At 39.5% G+C, this 18156-nt stretch overlaps 1 protein-coding gene across 5 annotated transcripts in view; it reads right to left on the bottom strand.

Annotated features, from left to right (window-relative positions):
• ARFGEF2 (ARF guanine nucleotide exchange factor 2) overlaps window positions 1-14947 on the bottom strand; it is a 36061-nt gene extending 21114 nt beyond the window's left edge. Inside the window, exons 1-12 of one of the 5 annotated variants that reach the window (XM_086760306.1) lie at window positions 14674-14947; window positions 7701-7731; window positions 6826-6949; window positions 5964-6110; window positions 4888-5067; window positions 4240-4459; window positions 3481-3552; window positions 3051-3199; window positions 2512-2642; window positions 1747-1981; window positions 1384-1483; window positions 1027-1166 (exon numbers count right to left, since the gene is read on the bottom strand). In XM_086760306.1, the coding sequence (XP_086616432.1) occupies window positions 1027-1166; window positions 1384-1483; window positions 1747-1981; window positions 2512-2642; window positions 3051-3199; window positions 3481-3552; window positions 4240-4459; window positions 4888-5067; window positions 5964-6110; window positions 6826-6949; window positions 7701-7731; window positions 14674-14812 (1668 nt within the window). In that variant the 5' untranslated portion in view covers window positions 14813-14947. Of the gene's footprint in view, window positions 1-1026; window positions 1167-1383; window positions 1484-1746; window positions 1982-2511; window positions 2643-3050; window positions 3200-3480; window positions 3591-4239; window positions 4460-4887; window positions 5068-5963; window positions 6111-6825; window positions 6950-7700; window positions 7732-14673 lie in introns of those variants that run through there. The other 4 variants (XM_086760303.1, XM_086760302.1, XM_086760304.1 and 1 more) reach the window with 4 other exon arrangements.
• Between the last annotated feature and the right edge of the window lie 3209 nt (window positions 14948-18156).

Below are 18156 nucleotides of genomic sequence, written 5' to 3'. Positions count from 1 at the left end.
AAAAAAAAAAAAACCAAAAACAAACAAAACCCCCAAAAATCCAAACCAATACACATACACCCATAAGTTTTTAGAAGGCATTACATCACACCATTCAAATATTAGAAACACACTTCAGCTGCTTTGAGTAGATGGTCTATTGACAACTGATGAGCACAACCCAAGGGGCAATATACACCAAATCCTAAATGCAGGATGTTGTATGAATGCTTATGACCATCCAGTAAGTCTCTACAGTGTCATATCTCTCCACAAGCAAGACATCTCACTACCTGAGCTGTACAGTAAATAGTTCTATTCAAAATCTGAAACTAAGGTCTCCTGGTTTTTACTTTCATTTTCTGGTCAAAGAACGACAGGGGGGGAAAAAAAGAAAAAAAAAAAAGAAAAAAAATCACGCAAGTACTGATACAATTCTAATCAAAGGTATCAAAGGTGTGAGGTGCACTCAATTCCGAGACTGACCCAGGCACCAAAATCACTTCAGCCCTGAAAGCCATTAGGCTAGGCTAGAAAAGCAGTGCTGTAGGACAAGGCCAGTGTCAGAAATATCTGCTCTTCCTGAAAGCGGTCTATACTCCACCTTCACTCTAAGGACAGGGAAAGTACAATTTTTAAAATAAAATACTTATGGTAGACATATAGCACAAAAAGTGTGTGCAAAGCAAACACAAGATGAAGGTACTGCTCGTTCATAAACCTGAGAAGAAAAGTAAAGTAATCTGAGTAAGGCAGAGGAAGGCTCATTTGATTCTCTCTCCCATCACAGCCCAACAAAAGAGCCCAGAACAAGCTTAGTGTCACAATGCAAACATAGCAAAATCACCAAGTACTTTAATCGTACTGCTTTAGCATCCAATTGCAAATTAGCCAACTCAAAAAGTGAGTAACATCAACATCAGTAGGTTACACACAACACAAACCACTGGAAGTATCAATAACGAAGCAGACAGTATCATTTATTGGAAAAAAAAAAGCACCATTTATTAAAAAATAGTACCTTATCTTCAAAGCTGTTTTTCTTACCTGTAAAGGCGTCATTCCCAACTCATGTCCACTTCGTCCCTGTGCGATTTTGGACAAATCATTTACAAGGCGTTCAAATATATTAGCAGCGTTTAAATCACAGTCATAGTTAACATAAATATCCACTACACACTGGGCATCTTGAAAATAAAAGAAAGTGCAAGTATTAGGATTTAGTGTAATAGTATTTTTAAAAGGAATCAGCCAGTTGGAGCAGACAATGAGAATGAATCCAGATATTTAACCTGGGATTAAATTCATTTTTTCAAACTCAAACATTTTATGTGGCATTTATCTTCAAAATAATTTTCATCTGCTGCCAGAGGAAGTGATTGCTTTTCACAACAATGGAAATACCTGCACAAATTCTAGTTAAAGTCTGAATCACCATCCATTTGTGTTCAAAGGAGCTTGAAGAAGTCTCTAGAATATTCAGGAAGATCTCTTTGAAGAACACCTGCAAAATAAATGAGGTAAACGACTTGATGATCTGAAACTTATTAGAACCACCTCAAATGTACAAATTAATTTTCTATTCAGTAATTTATCTTGAAGAGTATGATCTCATGCATATTAGAATTTTAATACAGTAGTAATATACTAGTTTAGTAAGCAAATAAAACTAAGACATTAACTTCTAAGTTCCAGATGTGTTTTTATCATTCCAGTTTTATTTGGTAACTAGAGCATCATACAAGTGACAGATAAAAAGTCTCTCACCTCAATTTGCATTTTTAAATGTGTCTTAAAATTTGAAAGCAGCGTGAGAAAGATGGCAAGAGAGAGCTCAAATACATCAGGAACAGAAGACACTCCATTTTTAGATAATGCTACACAAAGATATTGCTTGATTGCATTGATGAACATTTCGTGTGTCCTGAAAACTGGACCAGCATTCTGCAGTACTGAGAGAAGAAGCTGGAGAGACACCACCTTAGAACGCAACTCATGTGATCTAGGAAAATAAATAAATAAATAAAATCAACATTATATGTATTTTAATTCTGATTTGTATCCAACATGAGCACTACAGGATTTCTTCCATGTCAAGAAATGACTGCTATTTTAATTCATTTCAACATGGGGAGCAGGCAGGGCAGAAATCAGCCTGTAAGTGATTTTGGACAACACCTACCATCTCAATTTGGAGACTTCCCAGGAATATTAAGATCCTAGACTAGGACAACAGATGCAACTCAGTGCTACTAAAAAGCATTCCCCTACTCCCCCATCAAAAGCTTCACAAGTACAATAGTCAAGGTCACTTCAGCTGATAAGATTAATAAGCCTGTTACACTAAAAATTTAATACTTCAGGGTTTTTTTCTATTATTTGAAGCAAGTTTCAATCCTAGATTTGTCCAGCTAACCGAAACAAGGGCCTGACAGGTGAATTTTGAAAACCTGCTTTACTATGCCGCAGCTATTTAACTATCTCTTCAAAAGCTACCTGAAGAGGACAGTGTAATAAATACAGTCTCATTACTTGGGATCTGGTGGTCCATCACCAAGCGGTTTCATGGAGAGCTTGCATAAAGACCTGAACACAAGGAAGGCATCCTTTTGTAGGATATGGGAAAATTTGGCAGCAGCTTGATGTCCAGATACATCTGCTTCCTTGAGAGCAAGAAACACAACATTAGATCATCAGTGAGACAAAGGAACAGAGCAATTAGGAAGATTACACAGCTCCTCTGATAATTAACTACAGATTTAAAAAAAAAACAGTACATCCGGCAACGTTTAAACTAAACAGGACAACAAGTGATCTGGATTTTTACACACGTGCTGACTGACTCTTCCCCTCTGCTCCTACCTTGTATTAAAATACAACAAACAATCAATTTTAAAACAGTTATTTTCAATATCTACTTAAAATGCAGTTGCTGCTTCCTTTTTGAACCTGAGCAGGACTCATACATTAAAGCTTGTATCCCCTCCCTCCCCCAAATCCCACTGTATTAGTTGGCATGATAAAAACATTTCTCCTTTTCTAAATATACATTAGTATCCAGTATTATTTACCAGATTATCAGTGGAGGAAACAGACTGCCCGTCATCTGAAATCCCGTTTGTTTGTACATTTTCATTACTAGAGACAGAAAGAGCAGTATCCGCAGTCTCTAAGGCAGGTAGAGCCTTAACTGTTTCTGTTATCTGCTTTTCTTCAGCCACTGAAGGGGAAAAAGGAAAACTGATTAAAATCATCCATTGAGCTTTTTTATCCCGTGACTTTGTGAAGCTCTACAACCAAGTGGGACAGAAGCAGCACTGATTAACTACAAAGTTTCTCAAAAAAAGAATAATATTGTGAGCCAATAAAGACCTGTTCTTACTGCCTTAGTAGGTGCTCTTGAAAAGATACTTAGTAACAAAAAATAACTTACATGCTTTTATAAGCACAGGAATAAGAGTTTGGCAATACACATGTATCTATTTTATTTCAAACAGCTACCTTTCACAGCTGACTTGACCACATCTTCCAAGATGCCTTTAACCATTTCCTTTCCTCCATCAGTTGTTTCCTCTAGTGAAACACAAAAACAGATAATCTTGAATGTAGTACTTTTGCTTAGGAAGAAGATTAAAAGGAGAAATATGACAGAGGCAGAAGGACTAAAATTACATATTTTCCTTAGTCGTTCTCCTCTAAAGTAATTTCCAAGAAGTAATAAAAAAAAAAAAAACGCATTTATGTTATTTCCATTGCTTAAATCAAAGCACCACTATTTTTAACGCAGTGATTTTGTTGTTTGTATTTATCAACTATTACCAACTTTTAGTTTTGGAATATCCTTTGTTCCTAATTTGGATACAGTATATGCTTATGATAAGGTCTTCATAATACCTAGAATTTTTACCACAGGACTTCAATTACCTCAAATGATCTCATCACTTCCCACATACTATGATTACTCTCTTCCTTTCCTTCCCCTTTATCAACCTAATCACATCAAATTCCATTACAATTCTATACATAAACTATATATGGCTTTACTACAATTAGAGGGAAAACACGAGCCTCTCTTCAACGCTTATATAGTGTTGTAGACATGAGCTAAGGATGGCCTGTATACTCCGAATAACTACTGAGAAAATCCAAGCGTGATTTGAGCAAATAACCCCAGTCACTTCGCCCAAAACCAGCTTAAAAGAGCATTTTCCAACAGAAACATTGTAACTGAAAGCAACAGATACATCTAGTCTCGTTCACCTGATGCTGAAAGAGTCAGATCCCGCTCCAATTTCATATCGCCATTTTCTGCCCTCTCAGGCTCACCGTTAGTTAATTCCACGCTTAAAGGAATGGTGGGTTTGCCTTCCTGATAGCTGTGCTTTAACTGACCCATCTGTGGAGACCTGGTCACCACTGGAACTGCAGGAGACTGGGGTTTTTGCTGATTTGTTTTTTCTGCTTCTCTGGATTCTTGTATCTTGAAAAACCAATATGAAAAAGTTAATGTAAGGCACAAAATGTGATAAGAGAAAACAGATGTCTATGATGACTGATGTTCCTTTGTGAATTCATGCGTTAACAAGAATGAAACAGTGAAAATATAATCATTTGGCCTGTCAAATTAAAAAAGATCCGCTTCAAGCATATTTTAAAAGCATCCCATCATTTGTTTATACCAGGCCATTCGACAAACTACAGTGTTAAGCCTTGTTATCAGCAATAAGATTCATGTTTTGTTTTTAATCAGTCAGTATTCACTGCAGGATTTGACAGTTTTTTAAAAATTAGATATCAATAGATATCCAATTACAATGACAGATTCATTAAAATTAATAATAAAAAGTTGTTTTCTGTTCATTTGTCAAGCCTAAACACTTGAGATGAGCAAAAGTAATAGTTACATACAGCTTGATTTTCCATCCGTGTAAAAATGACATTTAACATCTGCGTAAGGGTAGCTTTGGCAGTTGTCTGATTAATAAGATTTTTACTGGCCAGATAGATGTTGTAACAGGTTCTAACAGTCTGAAGAATTGTTCCTTCATGAATTTCTATGTACGGAGATGTTACTGCAGTGAGAAGAGCCTGAAAAAGTCCGTAACACAGTAAAAAATGAAAACTAAGCAAGCTGGCAGCAATACACTTCATGCTAGTCTTCCACAATAATCACTAGGTTTGCTATGAAACACATATCTGTGAGATGTCATAAGGAACTTCTAGTTCTCTGAAATGACATTTCAAATAAAAGAAAGTAACAAAACTTCCACATATCTCTGTTCCCTCCTGAGCTGTTAAGCATTCTACCACAACTAGTTTTCCACTAAGGGACATATTCCAACTCCAAACAAAACAGCTACCACTGTATTCTAGAGCTCCATTTCTAGCAAAGGGCCAGTTGGTCTACTCTGCCATCAAACTAGATTACTAGAAGGCTGACCAACTTCTAACCTCAGCCACGTTAGTCCAAGTAGATTTCAGAACCAGAACATGCACCACTGGTACTACTACACCTTGCTGAGAACGTAAACAGCAGGTCTCTCTGGAAAAATGGATGTAAGTGCAGACAGGCTAGAGCAGCAGGCCATGATGCTGCATCACAGTTACGGCGCTTTCAGTTGAAGGCTGATAGCAATTCATTGACCTAACAAATGTGGGCATTACCAGCCTAGAAGATGAACATAGAGCTGTCTGCAAGATAAAGTATCCAGGCCATGGCTCATACCAGAAAGAAGGACAAACATTTATAAAGGACAAGCATTTATAAAGTATTCCCTTAGGTTCTGCTTCACCAAGAGGAAATACATTTCACATACTATTTCTGACCTGGTGACAGCTTCCCTAAATTCAATGACACATCTAACAGCATAAGAAATGGAGAAACTGGGCCCTAAGTAGTGCTTCGCGTTTGATTTTTTTCAATTACAAAATCAAAGACAGAGAAAGTAGATTAATATCGCACCAAAATGAATCAAATAAAATACCTTAATTATCTGCAGTTGTACTCCTTCATCTGTTTGAGGACCCTGAAAGCAATTGCAAATGGTTTCAACTATTCGGTCAATCAGTCGTTTTCCAGGAGCTCCACTGTCTGGAGCATTGCCAGTGATATGTCCATATGCAATAAGTTTCTATGTAGAAAGAATACATGTTAGACAACCATATACTGTTAAGTAAAATACAGCCAAGTACAGCATAAAAATGGGGTTTTAGACTGCATACCTCACTTAACCAGTTTTACACAAAAATTTAATACCATTAATAGTCTGGCTACCAAATACTTTGACTGTTCACACATCTAAACAAAACAGATTTAGTAAGCAATAACACAAGCTTTTTCCACCCAGAATGTTTCTTCCAACCATAACAAGATAACTTTTTTTAAAATCAGTCTTTGTACCTATTCACAACGGAAAGGTTCTGTCCCTAAGTTGCATTTGTTTTCTCTGTAAGAACCTAAGGAGGAACAAGGTAGAGAGATTCCAGAGTCTGACCTCCCATCACATGAGCACAAGAAACACCATGGTCAATATTCCTTTAAGAGCACCACAGGTGAAACATCTTTACTGAATAATGCAAGCATTCATGAGCTTCAATAAAGGTTTGTTTCACTAGAAAACTGCAGACACACACATTTCTGACTTTGACAAGACGTACTTTCAGCCAAGTCCGATAATAGCCTATTTTGCATGGTTTACACGTCTAGGTAGACATAGTGGCCACCTGCACAGCTGCATGTACTGAGGACAGCACTACTTCTTTATTCTAAGAATATCAACAGCACAAGATTTTTGTAACTCTATGTTTGTCCATTTCACTCTGTCCAAGTCTAAACAGAACACTTGCCTGTAAACAATCCAGTGAAGTACTGACAATGCGTGGAGACTTTGACTGGCAGGCCAGTTCAAACGGAAGGAAATATTTATCTGCTTCAATGAAGTTTGCCTTTGGTGGAGCAACAGTGCCTTCTCTAGGTCAGACAAGAAGAGTTATTAGTTTTTCTAAACGTGTATATCACAGCAAACTACACTTCCTCCTTTTCTAAAGTTAACGCTGAATGGTACATAGCAGCATACAAATATAACACAAGTTTCTCTCACACATACTTTCTCAAAGAAGTTCAGTTATCTTTTACATTTATTTATATCGCATCTGATCTTATTCGTATATTCACCTCACCACACTCCAGCACTGTCCCACTACCAGAAATACCGGGGAACTCCTACACAACTTAAATGATAAATCTATCAAAGTTATTCTGAATTCAAGACAGCCCATACGAGGGATACTAAACAAACAGAAACACATTTAGGGGCACATTTTAAATCATAGCACAGTGCTGAAAAAAAGTGTTTTAAAATTTGGATCTAAGCAATATTTAAATTGGTATTCTTGATCTAGGTGGTTAAGAGCATATACTATCAAATAGAGATCATCTGCTCTTTACAATTTCCTATGAGGCTATATTAAGCCCAGTAAAAGGAAGTGAAAAACTAATACCTTGTAAAAATTTTGCAATTTTTTCATACCGAAATTCAGAGGCAGTTATAGCCACAAACATTGTGTAACTGGAACACATGGGCCATATGTTTTTGGCAGAAAGGTGCGTAACTGTGTATTCACAAACTCATTGCTGTAATGCATATACACTCTTACATTTTCACTATTAAATTGTTCCACTTGCTGTTCTCACACATAGCTTACAGCGATTAATAATTTACCTTTGCTTTTCCAGCTCCGTTTTTATTTCATCTGAAAGAAAGAAAAAAATTCAAAGCATTTAACACTCAACATAAGTTAACTATCATTATCAATAACACAAATAAGAAAAATGTAATAAAGCAAAGCTGTTTCAAACCAGAAGTCCCACACTTCAATATTTGCTCCTCCTTTCCTGTAACATCTTCAGCTTCAAAGACTGTAGACAGTTATACCATTTAATGGGAGGCATATCTCGATTTTGACACAAAGAAGTTAATTTCTCCAAATATTCTTAACAAGAGTTATCTTTAGGAAACATAGGTACAGTATGCAATTTTTATTTAAGAGTAAGACTACATGATAGAGAGCTCAGGTCTGCAGAAGTGTTTAAGCCACCGCATAAACCATGAGTTCAGCGCATCTGACCTTCCGGTTAGCTACAATGCTAGTTAGCCTGCTTTTGTTAAACCTCACAATGTGACATCAGCTGAACAAACAAACTCCCAAGAGATAAGAAATCTTAAATGCATAACGCATGCTGTTGTTTTGTCGGTAGAGCTTTTTTTTTTTTTAAGTTACACTTTTTAAGGAGTTTTTCATAAAACAGAAATAATAAATACAGGGAAAAAAAAATGTTTCTTTTTCATTTTTATTGTATACAGCAGCAAATCCCAAAGATCCTAGTGTGGCTTTCTGAGGATTTCTAACATATCACTATGAAGTATAATACAGACCAGAACTGCACTACATCAGACACAGCATAAGCACATACTGTGAACACTGACAAAAAAAAAAAAACCCACAAAAAAAAAACCACATCAAAAATAGCACACACAGCAAGGCTGCACAGCTACAATCATTTGTAACACCGCATGGAATCCTGTCCATCCCACTCTATCTCATGTGCCTGCAAATTACCATCCCTACAAAACTTGTTTCAATTGCGAAGTTATCAGAAACAGATCATTCACTTGCTGTCCACAACTCTGGAGAAGCACCATTGTTTGGGATTAGATGTTCAGAGCTCAACATCAGTACTGTCTGTGAACCTCAATAATTTCTTCTGTCTCAGAAGCATCAATACACAAAACATTAACAAACAAGGACTGCAACAAACTCATTACACGTTTTTCAACAGTCCTATTGTTCAATAAATGTTACACGAATTAATCCTTGCAAAGTGTGCCTATTTCATACCATTTCTACTCCTATGTTATAGAGAAAGTTGAAGCAAAATGCAGAGCAAACCTGTATAACTACAAGCTGTGAATGACAAACAACATCCAGGATCAAGACTTGCTATTCTGTCTGCAACACTCCCTCATTAATGAAAGACAACACAGTTAGCAGTCAAGAAAGCAGCAGTATGACATCCGTTAGCAATAAACGATGTGACAAGAACTGAACGAACATTAACCACCCTATAGTCAACAAAACTCTCAGGCCCACGGTGCGTCACAGCCTTGCCCAGAAGCCCACCATTCCCTAATCAAGACCATGCAAACAACGATGTCCAGCAGTTTTAAGGAGATTTAATTCTCACTTTCCAGTATTGCACAAGCCAGCAGTAAGGCAACGAGTCGAGCCAGGCGCACAGCCCCAGTGCCTGAGATTTCAGAATCACAAGTAATTTTGCAGCTCTCTGACAGTGCAAGCCCAGCACTGTCATCCCCTAATACTTCAGGCTTCAATTAGTAAGGAGAGACAACAGAATGCAGACTGATAAGAAATAACCGAGGCTTCCCGTGCCAAACGGCCAATGTAAAGCTTAACACAGCACCACCTCTTGGATCACTGTTTTCTTCAATTCAGTATCCAGTCGGTTTATCAGCAAAATCTGAATTCAGTCTTCTTGATTTTATTAACTTCTCCATCTTTAACATCCTTCTTCCCATGGTACCCAGCTGCTGGCAGAAGGAAAGTTGACAGCCATACACACCATCTTCATTCTGTCGTACTATTTCATGGGAGGTGGACAGGGAGGGCTTGTTGGAGGGTCCCTTGGAGTGAGGGCAGGGGCCCAAAATAAAAATTCCTCACCCAAAAATTGTTTGTTTTAAAAAAAAATATATATATATATAGGAATACTACAGCAATGAGTCCACTCAAGAAAATTAAAAGGTTATTTTGTAAAACTTTATATCATACAAGATAAAAGGTTGCATTGTTAGGATATATTATTGTCAGCTACAGAAGCATTCACTTCCATATGTAGGGTGTAACCATGTACTGCTATTTTTTCCAAATCTCCATGTCCTACTGAAATAATTTCTCTTTCTTTCAAAGAGATCACTTTCCCCCTATACTGTTTATTAGCAAAGTAGCATTGAAACTTCATGAAGATTTTAGCCTTAAGGAGACATGATCATACCCGCCTTTACTTATCATATTAGATCTTGCATTCAAAAAAATATGTAAGAATATAGTCTCCCATATTAAAGCAACGACAATTTCACTCTCAGAAATACTCAATAAATTAAAAAAAAAACCCCAAACAATTAACTAAGGCCTGACCAAGTTCCCCACAGTTTTATTATATAAAGGTTTTTCTAAAGCCATATGAAAATAACTGCACCACAACAGTATTTTAATAAATAATGTTGGCAGAAAAGAATAAATGAAAGGACAAAGCAAGTTACAGGCATGTCTCTGCTACTGATTGCATCAAAATAGTTTGGAAATTTCCACATTTGAAGCACTTGTTTGGTGGTCTGACCACCAAAAGTGAGTGAAACAAACTGCTGCCTAACTGAAGTCCGTTGCCAAGCCCCAGCCAGGCACAGCCTGCTTCCCGAAACTTAGAGTTATGGGGCACAGCTCAATCCCCTTCCACAGCTACAGATCATGGCCTGGATTTTGGTCAAGGTCTGGCCATGACAGCACAACACTGACTCCTCACTTGGTGCTTTTGGTACTACAGGTACCTACTACTTTCAAGTCCAGAACGTCTAGGCATACATCACACCTACTCCACTCAGAAACCTCTTCAACTTTGGGCACTACGTGTGCTGCCCACTCCACGCAAGCCTTTTAGCATTCCTACCAGGCAACGCAACTGGAATAACAAGCAAGGCCTTGGGAGCAATTTCTTCCACAGCTTCTGGCCATAATAAAAGCAGGATGAAGCTCATGCCGAGAGTAACTATCATTCCATATTAGACAGATAGTTTAAGTTCGCTTGTATTGAAAACTATATATTAACATGGAGGCAGTAATTCCCTGCCTGCAATTAGATGCATCTTATGTTAATGTACAGTCAAGTTTGTCTCAGTGGAAGCAAACTAGTTCCTGTGCAGAAAATGGCACAGCTTGTGTTAGCACAAGGACACAAGCAATGTCTTTCCATAGCTTGTCAGAACACCAGACAGCAGTGCCAATACAAATACACGGAGCAGCAGTAAAAGCTTCCCTCCCCTTAACTGAGTCACGTCTAACGCATTGCCTAATCCCAGGCTGCCTTAAATAAATAAAAATATATCCAACACTCCGCATTTATTGATTCTATCGATCTATAGAGAATCCTTTAGAAAAGGCTGCCACAGTGAAGCAAGACTATCTCCTCTTTGCCCCAGTGTTCACAAAACATGCTAGTCAAGAGGCTACTAAACTAAGAAATGCAAACTCATTTTAGATATCTGTCATTTACAGCCAGAAACCTCTTAAACATACAACTAGATTCCTAAGTGAAGGCATGGTTTAAGAGATTGTACCATTAAAACTCATTAACAAGCTAACTAAACAAACTCTGTCATTTACAAAGCTTGAAGATACCTATGTGGAGGTTCCTAGGCAATCAAAGAAGGTCACATAACCAGGTTGGTTGCACTGTATACCATTAAAAACAGTCCTAATAGGGCCAGAGCGATAGTTGGCATGAGAGACCCAGGTACGCAATTAGCACTAGACCAATATGAACTGCTGTGATACATACTGCCTGTGTTCCACTGTGAATTTTTCAAGATAGAGATTATTTCAGTAGATTTACTAAGAAACATGTGTACCTAGAGATCCACGTAAATGCTTATTAAGTGACTATTTATATACAAGACACTGGTTGTCTGTTGAAAACCAGTTTTCTTAAAAACACAGTTTTCTAAAACAGAGAAGAACAGCTTCTCTGTTTAAAAACTCCATTTCTCCCAGTCTCTCCTGGGGCTTACTGGCACTAAGAGTACAGGATACAACCGTTACACCTACTGATGAAGCAAGAGACTGAATGAAGGAATTTATTCAAACTCTGCTTACTCAACATTAACACTGTATATTTCAAAGGAGAGGTAGACAGAGAAAAGAAACCCCAAAACACAACAGCAAAAATCCACCACTGGGAACCGATTTTGTTACTTTTCTTCCACTCTTCTTGTGTTTACACCCTATTTGAGCCTATGACACTTCTAATTTCTACAAAGTCATTCAGATATTTTGCAGTGCAAAACTGCACAGTATTAGTCTAGTGAAAGGTTTATTACTGGGAAAGGAAGCGAAAAAAGGGTAAGAACACTTCAAAATCAGAATGAAAGAATACCTGTATTTCCTACATAAGAATGACAGCTATTTTCAGTAGTAATTTGCTTAAGTTCTCAGGAGTTGAACACATTCAAAATAATAAACAACTCATACAAAAGAAAACAAAAGCATCATTCCCACAGTTAGAAATATATTTCTCTGTCTCATCAAACAAAAAATTTAAAGCCTATGTAATTAACAGAAAAACTACTGCACTTAACACTACAGCACAAATTGTACAAATAGGTGCAGGATAATTTATATTGGGTAGTTCTCTCTCAATTCCTCCCTCTTTCAAAAAAGGATGCCAAGACCAGACAGCATTTACACGTGATCTGTGCCTGTGTTGACTGGTTTATAAATGATACAATACCTCAAGGACCCATTAGAAAGACCATTGTATAAATAAGAGGGCACAGCAAACGGAATTTAGTAAGAGGCAGAAAGGGATTATTCAAAGTATGACATAGAGAAAATTTTTTAAAAGACAAATGATAGCTGACACAATTACCAGTTCCATAAAGTTAACTTTATATTTCTCTCAAGCTGAATTAATTTTACTCAGAGTTAACTGGTCTTTATTACTATTATTAAAACCACTGAAGCTTCTTTTATGCAAAACAGTCTGTGTAGATTATGAAGTTTGGCCTGAATTCCTCAGACCGCAAGTAATGTTCTTCCCACATTTCCTAGCATATTTACTACTGCACAGGGCTTGATAATTAAGCTAACACTTTTGGAATTGAAGTCATAGTCTTATTTAATATAAAATACAAGCTTCAATAAACTTAAGTAAATGTAAATAAAACTGTGGTGTTTTGTTTTTTTTTTTCATTCTTGTAAAAAAGAGCTTAACCTAAACAGAATAAGTTCAGGGAAAAAAAAAAAACACAAGTAAATAAAAGAACCATATTCATGTTGGCAACTTATTTGGTGAATGTTGCTGCATCATTTAGAACAGACATTCTAGCACAGTAACCAAAGCCCTACCAGGACAGGACAATTGGGTAATAGAAGGTTATCTTTTCATGCTGACCTCTGCTTTAGTCCAGGAAAGCACATGGACTTTTTTTCCAAGTAAGATTAGCAAAAAAAAAGTTCATCATCACAAGCATTAACTAGCCTCAAATGTACCATACCTTAAAACATACATAGAACAGTTATAATCCAACACGTAAATGCTAAAAATGCTAATAAGTGGCTATCACACAGTACTCCTCCCCCAAAAATCATAATCTTCCATGTGTTAGTAAACATAAAGACCTTCACCAGTAACCTTTCAAGAAAGTTCCCTTTTTCACCCTCTGAATATATTTACATAGCAGAAAAACAGGTTCCAGTCCTGCAAATGGGTTGGGTGCATGCTGGGGGACTTAGGGAGGAAATCAGGAAAAGGAACTAGGCAGGAAAAGCAGTCTCTAACTGTGAGGGCACACGTGTCACACTATTGCTTACAATGTCAACTCTGAATAATAATAACAAACAATACCCTTCTACCTGGTTACCTTTCTCTGGATATACCATCACTACAATTAGCTCCTACAAACTTCTCCGAGGTGTGGGAAGGAAGATAAAAACTGCAGCCATTTTTCAAGCTTGCTTTCACAGGGCATTTGACAGAACTTGCACCTACCCAGTTTCCTTACATACTCAACCTGCCTCTTCTTCTGTTCTGGATACAGTAAACATCCTCTAATTAAAGGAAAAATACTGGCACCAAGCAATCAAAATTGTAATAAATATGTCAACTTTGCAGAATAAGAAAGGCCACAGAGAACTCCAACTCTTTAACACTTACACAGCTTCATTCAGTTTATTTTTTCCCTCTTCATGATACACCGTGGGTTTTCAGAACTTTACCAGAGACCTGCATCATTCATCAATTTGTACTTGCCGAAGATTTCGGGACCAATCCACCAACTTCCTAAAAAGTCTTTTCAGTTTTGCAAGACACTCTGGACACTGTATGTATGTGGCTACACCGCTAGCAGTCTTTAGCCAGCCCAGTTGTGAGCTGGAGATAAGATGTCAGAAGATTACTAGCCCTGGAACATTTGAGACTCTGCAAGTCAAGGGCCTTAAACAGCCTGTTTCCTAGTTTAAAAGCTTATAATTAATTTTCTCAAAATTGGTTCTACAGTGACAAACCCAAAGCCCTTTTACTTCACATCGAGCCCAAAACTTAATAAAACATGTATGCGGGGCTCTTTCCCTCGTATTCGCCTATCTCACATCAGGGAGAACTTTCCCCCGACTCCAAAGTCCCGAGCTCAGCCGGGCCGCGCCGGCAACCCCGCAGTCGGGGGCCCGGGACTGGCCCGAAAGCCGCCGGGGATCGGACGCGGCGGGGGACCCCACCGGAGCCGTGCCACCGCCTCCCGCCCCGCCGCCAGCCGTGCCCGCTGTCATCCCCGCAGGCCGGGGGGGCGCGGGGCTCCCGGCGCGGCGGAGGCGGGGCAGTTCCCGGGCCAAGCCGGGCGGACTCACCCAGCGCCACCTGGCAGGCTCTCCGCAGCTGCCCGTGCGGGGGCCGCTTCGCCTCCTTCTCCGCCAGGATCTTCTCCAGGGCCCGCGACACAAACATGCTCTTGGTGCGGGCGTCCTGCTCGCGGGCCGGGGGTTGCATGGTGGGGACGAGCCGGGGCGGCCCCGCCGCGGGGCAGGGAGGGGGTCGCGGGAGCGGCGCTCAGAGCCTTCGGCCGCGCCGCGGCCCCATCATCCGGAAGAGACGCACCTCCCTCAGCGACCGCCACCGCGCCAGCGCCACGGCGCCGCCATATTGGCACCGTCACGTGACTCGGGCTAGCACCCCGCCTTCCCGCGGTGACCTCCGACCCCTCCCGCCGCGCCGACAGCGACGGCGGCGGGGCTGGGCGGGGCGGGGCGGGGCGGGGCGCGGAGCTGTGGCGGCAGTGTCGGCGCAGGCCGCTGCCGAAGGGCGAGGCGCTGGCTGTGATGAAATAACACCCACGCGATGTCCCCGCAGCGTGCGGCTTCTGGCCGGCTGCTACGCTCGTTGTGGCGATCGGTGTGCGCGGGGATGCTTCTCCGTGCGGGAGCGGGCAGGCGGGGCCCATCCTGCACCACCAGCTTCCCAGGGAACGGGGCTCCCGCACGCCACGCGCTGGGCCCCTCCCGGCTTTTTTTTTTTAAAATCGGCCCCTTTTCTTGACCCTGCGCTTTCTGGGGACAAAATCCGATTTAACTTCCTTACCGTAATGCAAAATGCTTAAGTGGAAACTGGTCTGTTTGGTCTCAAGTACCAATCCAGCAAGAATTGCAAGTACAGTTGCTGCTGCAGATATCTGTATCGATCAAGTTATAATTGCTGAAAGGGAAGTCACATTGATCTAATATTCCTTTTTATAATGCTTCTAATCTGAGCATCTCAACATTTGCATTATCACCGTTAACTTTCACAGAACGAGTCCTGTAAAGAGGCACTGAGAAAGGACACGTGAGAAACACCCGAAGTTGTACGCTACAGAAGAATCACTAAACATTAAATTCCGCGTCCCAGAAATTGAGTCTCCTCTTACAACCTTATCCCCAATTGTGTCTTCTCCTTTTGGCCTTCGCGGTAGGGCACCTTACACCCCAAATAAAATTCTAGACTCCTTGAAAACCAGTATAATCTTTGAAAATAATCTGTAGAGGTAATTTACCCCAATTGACACTCTCCCCCATAATAACACAGTCACCTCTTCTATGTCATTCCACAATGGACTTAATCAAATCAAGACGAGCACATCTAACTGAGAACACAGGGCACACTACATTGTCTAGATTGTAATTTTATTTCCTTATTTCCCAAGCAGCAGGACTCTAATTCTTTAAAATGTCATTAATGGATGCTTAGTGTCAAGCTGTCAAGAGCTGCAATTTTTGTCCTAGAAACCACTAACAAAGGCTCCAAACCCAAACACCTGTGCAAAGCATTAGTTCAGTGCTATTTCAGAGGGAAAATGGACAAGTGCTTTGTGATCGCCTCCACTGTCCATAGTTTTACGTGGACTGGTTCACAAAGAGCTGAGGATTCCACTTGTATGGAAAAATACGTTTGAGGATGGGAAATCAGAAATTGTAAGAGGCCAGATAAGGGAAGGGCCTCTATCTGGAAACAATTTTTAAGGTTTGTTAGTATCTGAGGACTTGGGTTTTCCTTGGAGATCAGCAGTTCAAGTCTGGGTGCGATATGAGTGTGATTTCATGGCTCGTCATTAAATCACAATTTATCAGGGTGCAACTGCTGCAGAAATCTGCTAGTTATATCTGTTCTCCTGACTGTAATAGTACGTACTGCCTCTTCTGCCACCAGAAAATGTACCACGTAATAAAGGTTAAAGTGCTTCTGAGAGTTCGTCAGCTGAAGTTGTCACAAGGAAACTGACTTGCACTTTCCTCCGCGTTAAGTGAATGATGTACATACAGAGTGAATCGCTATTGCAAGTCAGAATCACAGAAATGCGAGGCTGGGAAGCACTTCAATAGATCATTTAGTCCATCTCCACGCACAAAGGCAGAATGTTACCTCTTCATGAAAAGCTTTAATGGAGGAGATTCAATAGCTTTTCAGTTAGTTGCCTCCAGTGTTTCGCTAACTATCCCATTAGGACATTCTTCCTCATACTTGGTCTGGATGTTTACTGCTGTCCGTTAGCAGATGCAAGGACTCTATTATCATAGTGATGGGAATATCAGAAAAATAGAGACAAATAATGTAGAAATCAGGGCATTCAATGTTTTTTTTTTTTTTTTAAAAGAAGACATTTCCAGGTTGTGACTATAAATTTGTTTTTGTTTTCTGCTGAAACTGTCTTACCGTCTGGTTCTTCCTGTACTTTGTCTGAATTTCTAGTCTTCTATACAAAAGACATTTGTGCCTGTTACCATATAGACATGCTGATTTCACTCTTCTTGTAGCCCCAGTAACATCATTGTTTTTACACTAAGAGTAGATTTCATCCTCAAGCTTTTTGCTAATAGTTTGTGTATTAATGTCATTGCACAATATACTGCAACCATGTAATGTATGCTTCCTTAATAGCAAGTAACTCCATTAAATATTTAGAAAAATGCAACTGATTTCAGAATGCTGAAGTAGCCTATATTCTTTCCTGATGTTGTCCTAGTAGGATTCAGTATGCCACTATTTTTAAATCATATCAGCTGTATAATCATTTAATATATTTGCTGTTTATTTTTAAAGTATGTTACACATCTAAACGTGTTGGGTATTAAGTCACTACATGGTCTAGTATTTTGTATGGGGTATCCAGTTCCATGAGGTGGTTCCTCCTTTGGGCTTGTGAACATATTACGGTTTTAAACCCGATTTGTGTATCTTTGTGTGCCTGTGATCACTTACGTGTGCCGTTTCTGAGTAAACCGCTTCGGGTGTCAGGAGGTTGAGAGATGGTTTACATGCCAGGTGGTTGAATTTATTTGCATTAAAGACTAAAATGCAGATAGTATTATGGGGTTTAACTGTAGTTTTAAAACCTTGCTCCCAAATGACAAAGTCTGAAAAATAAGCTTTTCAGGTTAATGCTGATTCAGTGTGTCTCTGGGAGGGAATTAGGAAGGTGGCCTGCTGTGCATCTCATGACTCAGCTGCCTCCTTTAATTCCTACTCCCAGCTTCACTGCAGCTCTGCTGTACTGCAGGCTCTCAAATCCTCTCCACAGGGTATGTCACTGACTGTCTCACTGACCAGGCAAGATCTAATTTAATTTGCTCTGTTCTGAAGGGCAAGAAATTAAGTATAAACCTTAAGAGCCTCATTACTGACCAAAAAAAAAAAAAAATGACAAAAAGGAACAACATGAAATTTATTCTGGCTAGTTTAATTTAGCGCATCCAAAATAAGAAAGGGTTTAATATGTCTTCCTAATAATGCCTGCCTATTAGAAAGGGGGAGATGGAGAAATAGTACACAAAAAAGAGAGAACAGGATCACCTGTCATACAG

This window comes from Chlamydotis macqueenii, chromosome 16, assembly GCF_036417535.1.
Source record: "Chlamydotis macqueenii isolate bChlMac1 chromosome 16, bChlMac1.mat, whole genome shotgun sequence".
In the NCBI taxonomy this organism is placed as follows: domain Eukaryota; kingdom Metazoa; phylum Chordata; class Aves; order Otidiformes; family Otididae; genus Chlamydotis; species Chlamydotis macqueenii.
The sequence above is the reverse complement of the archived record's forward strand: the minus strand, read 5'-3'. Positions and strand labels throughout refer to the sequence as shown.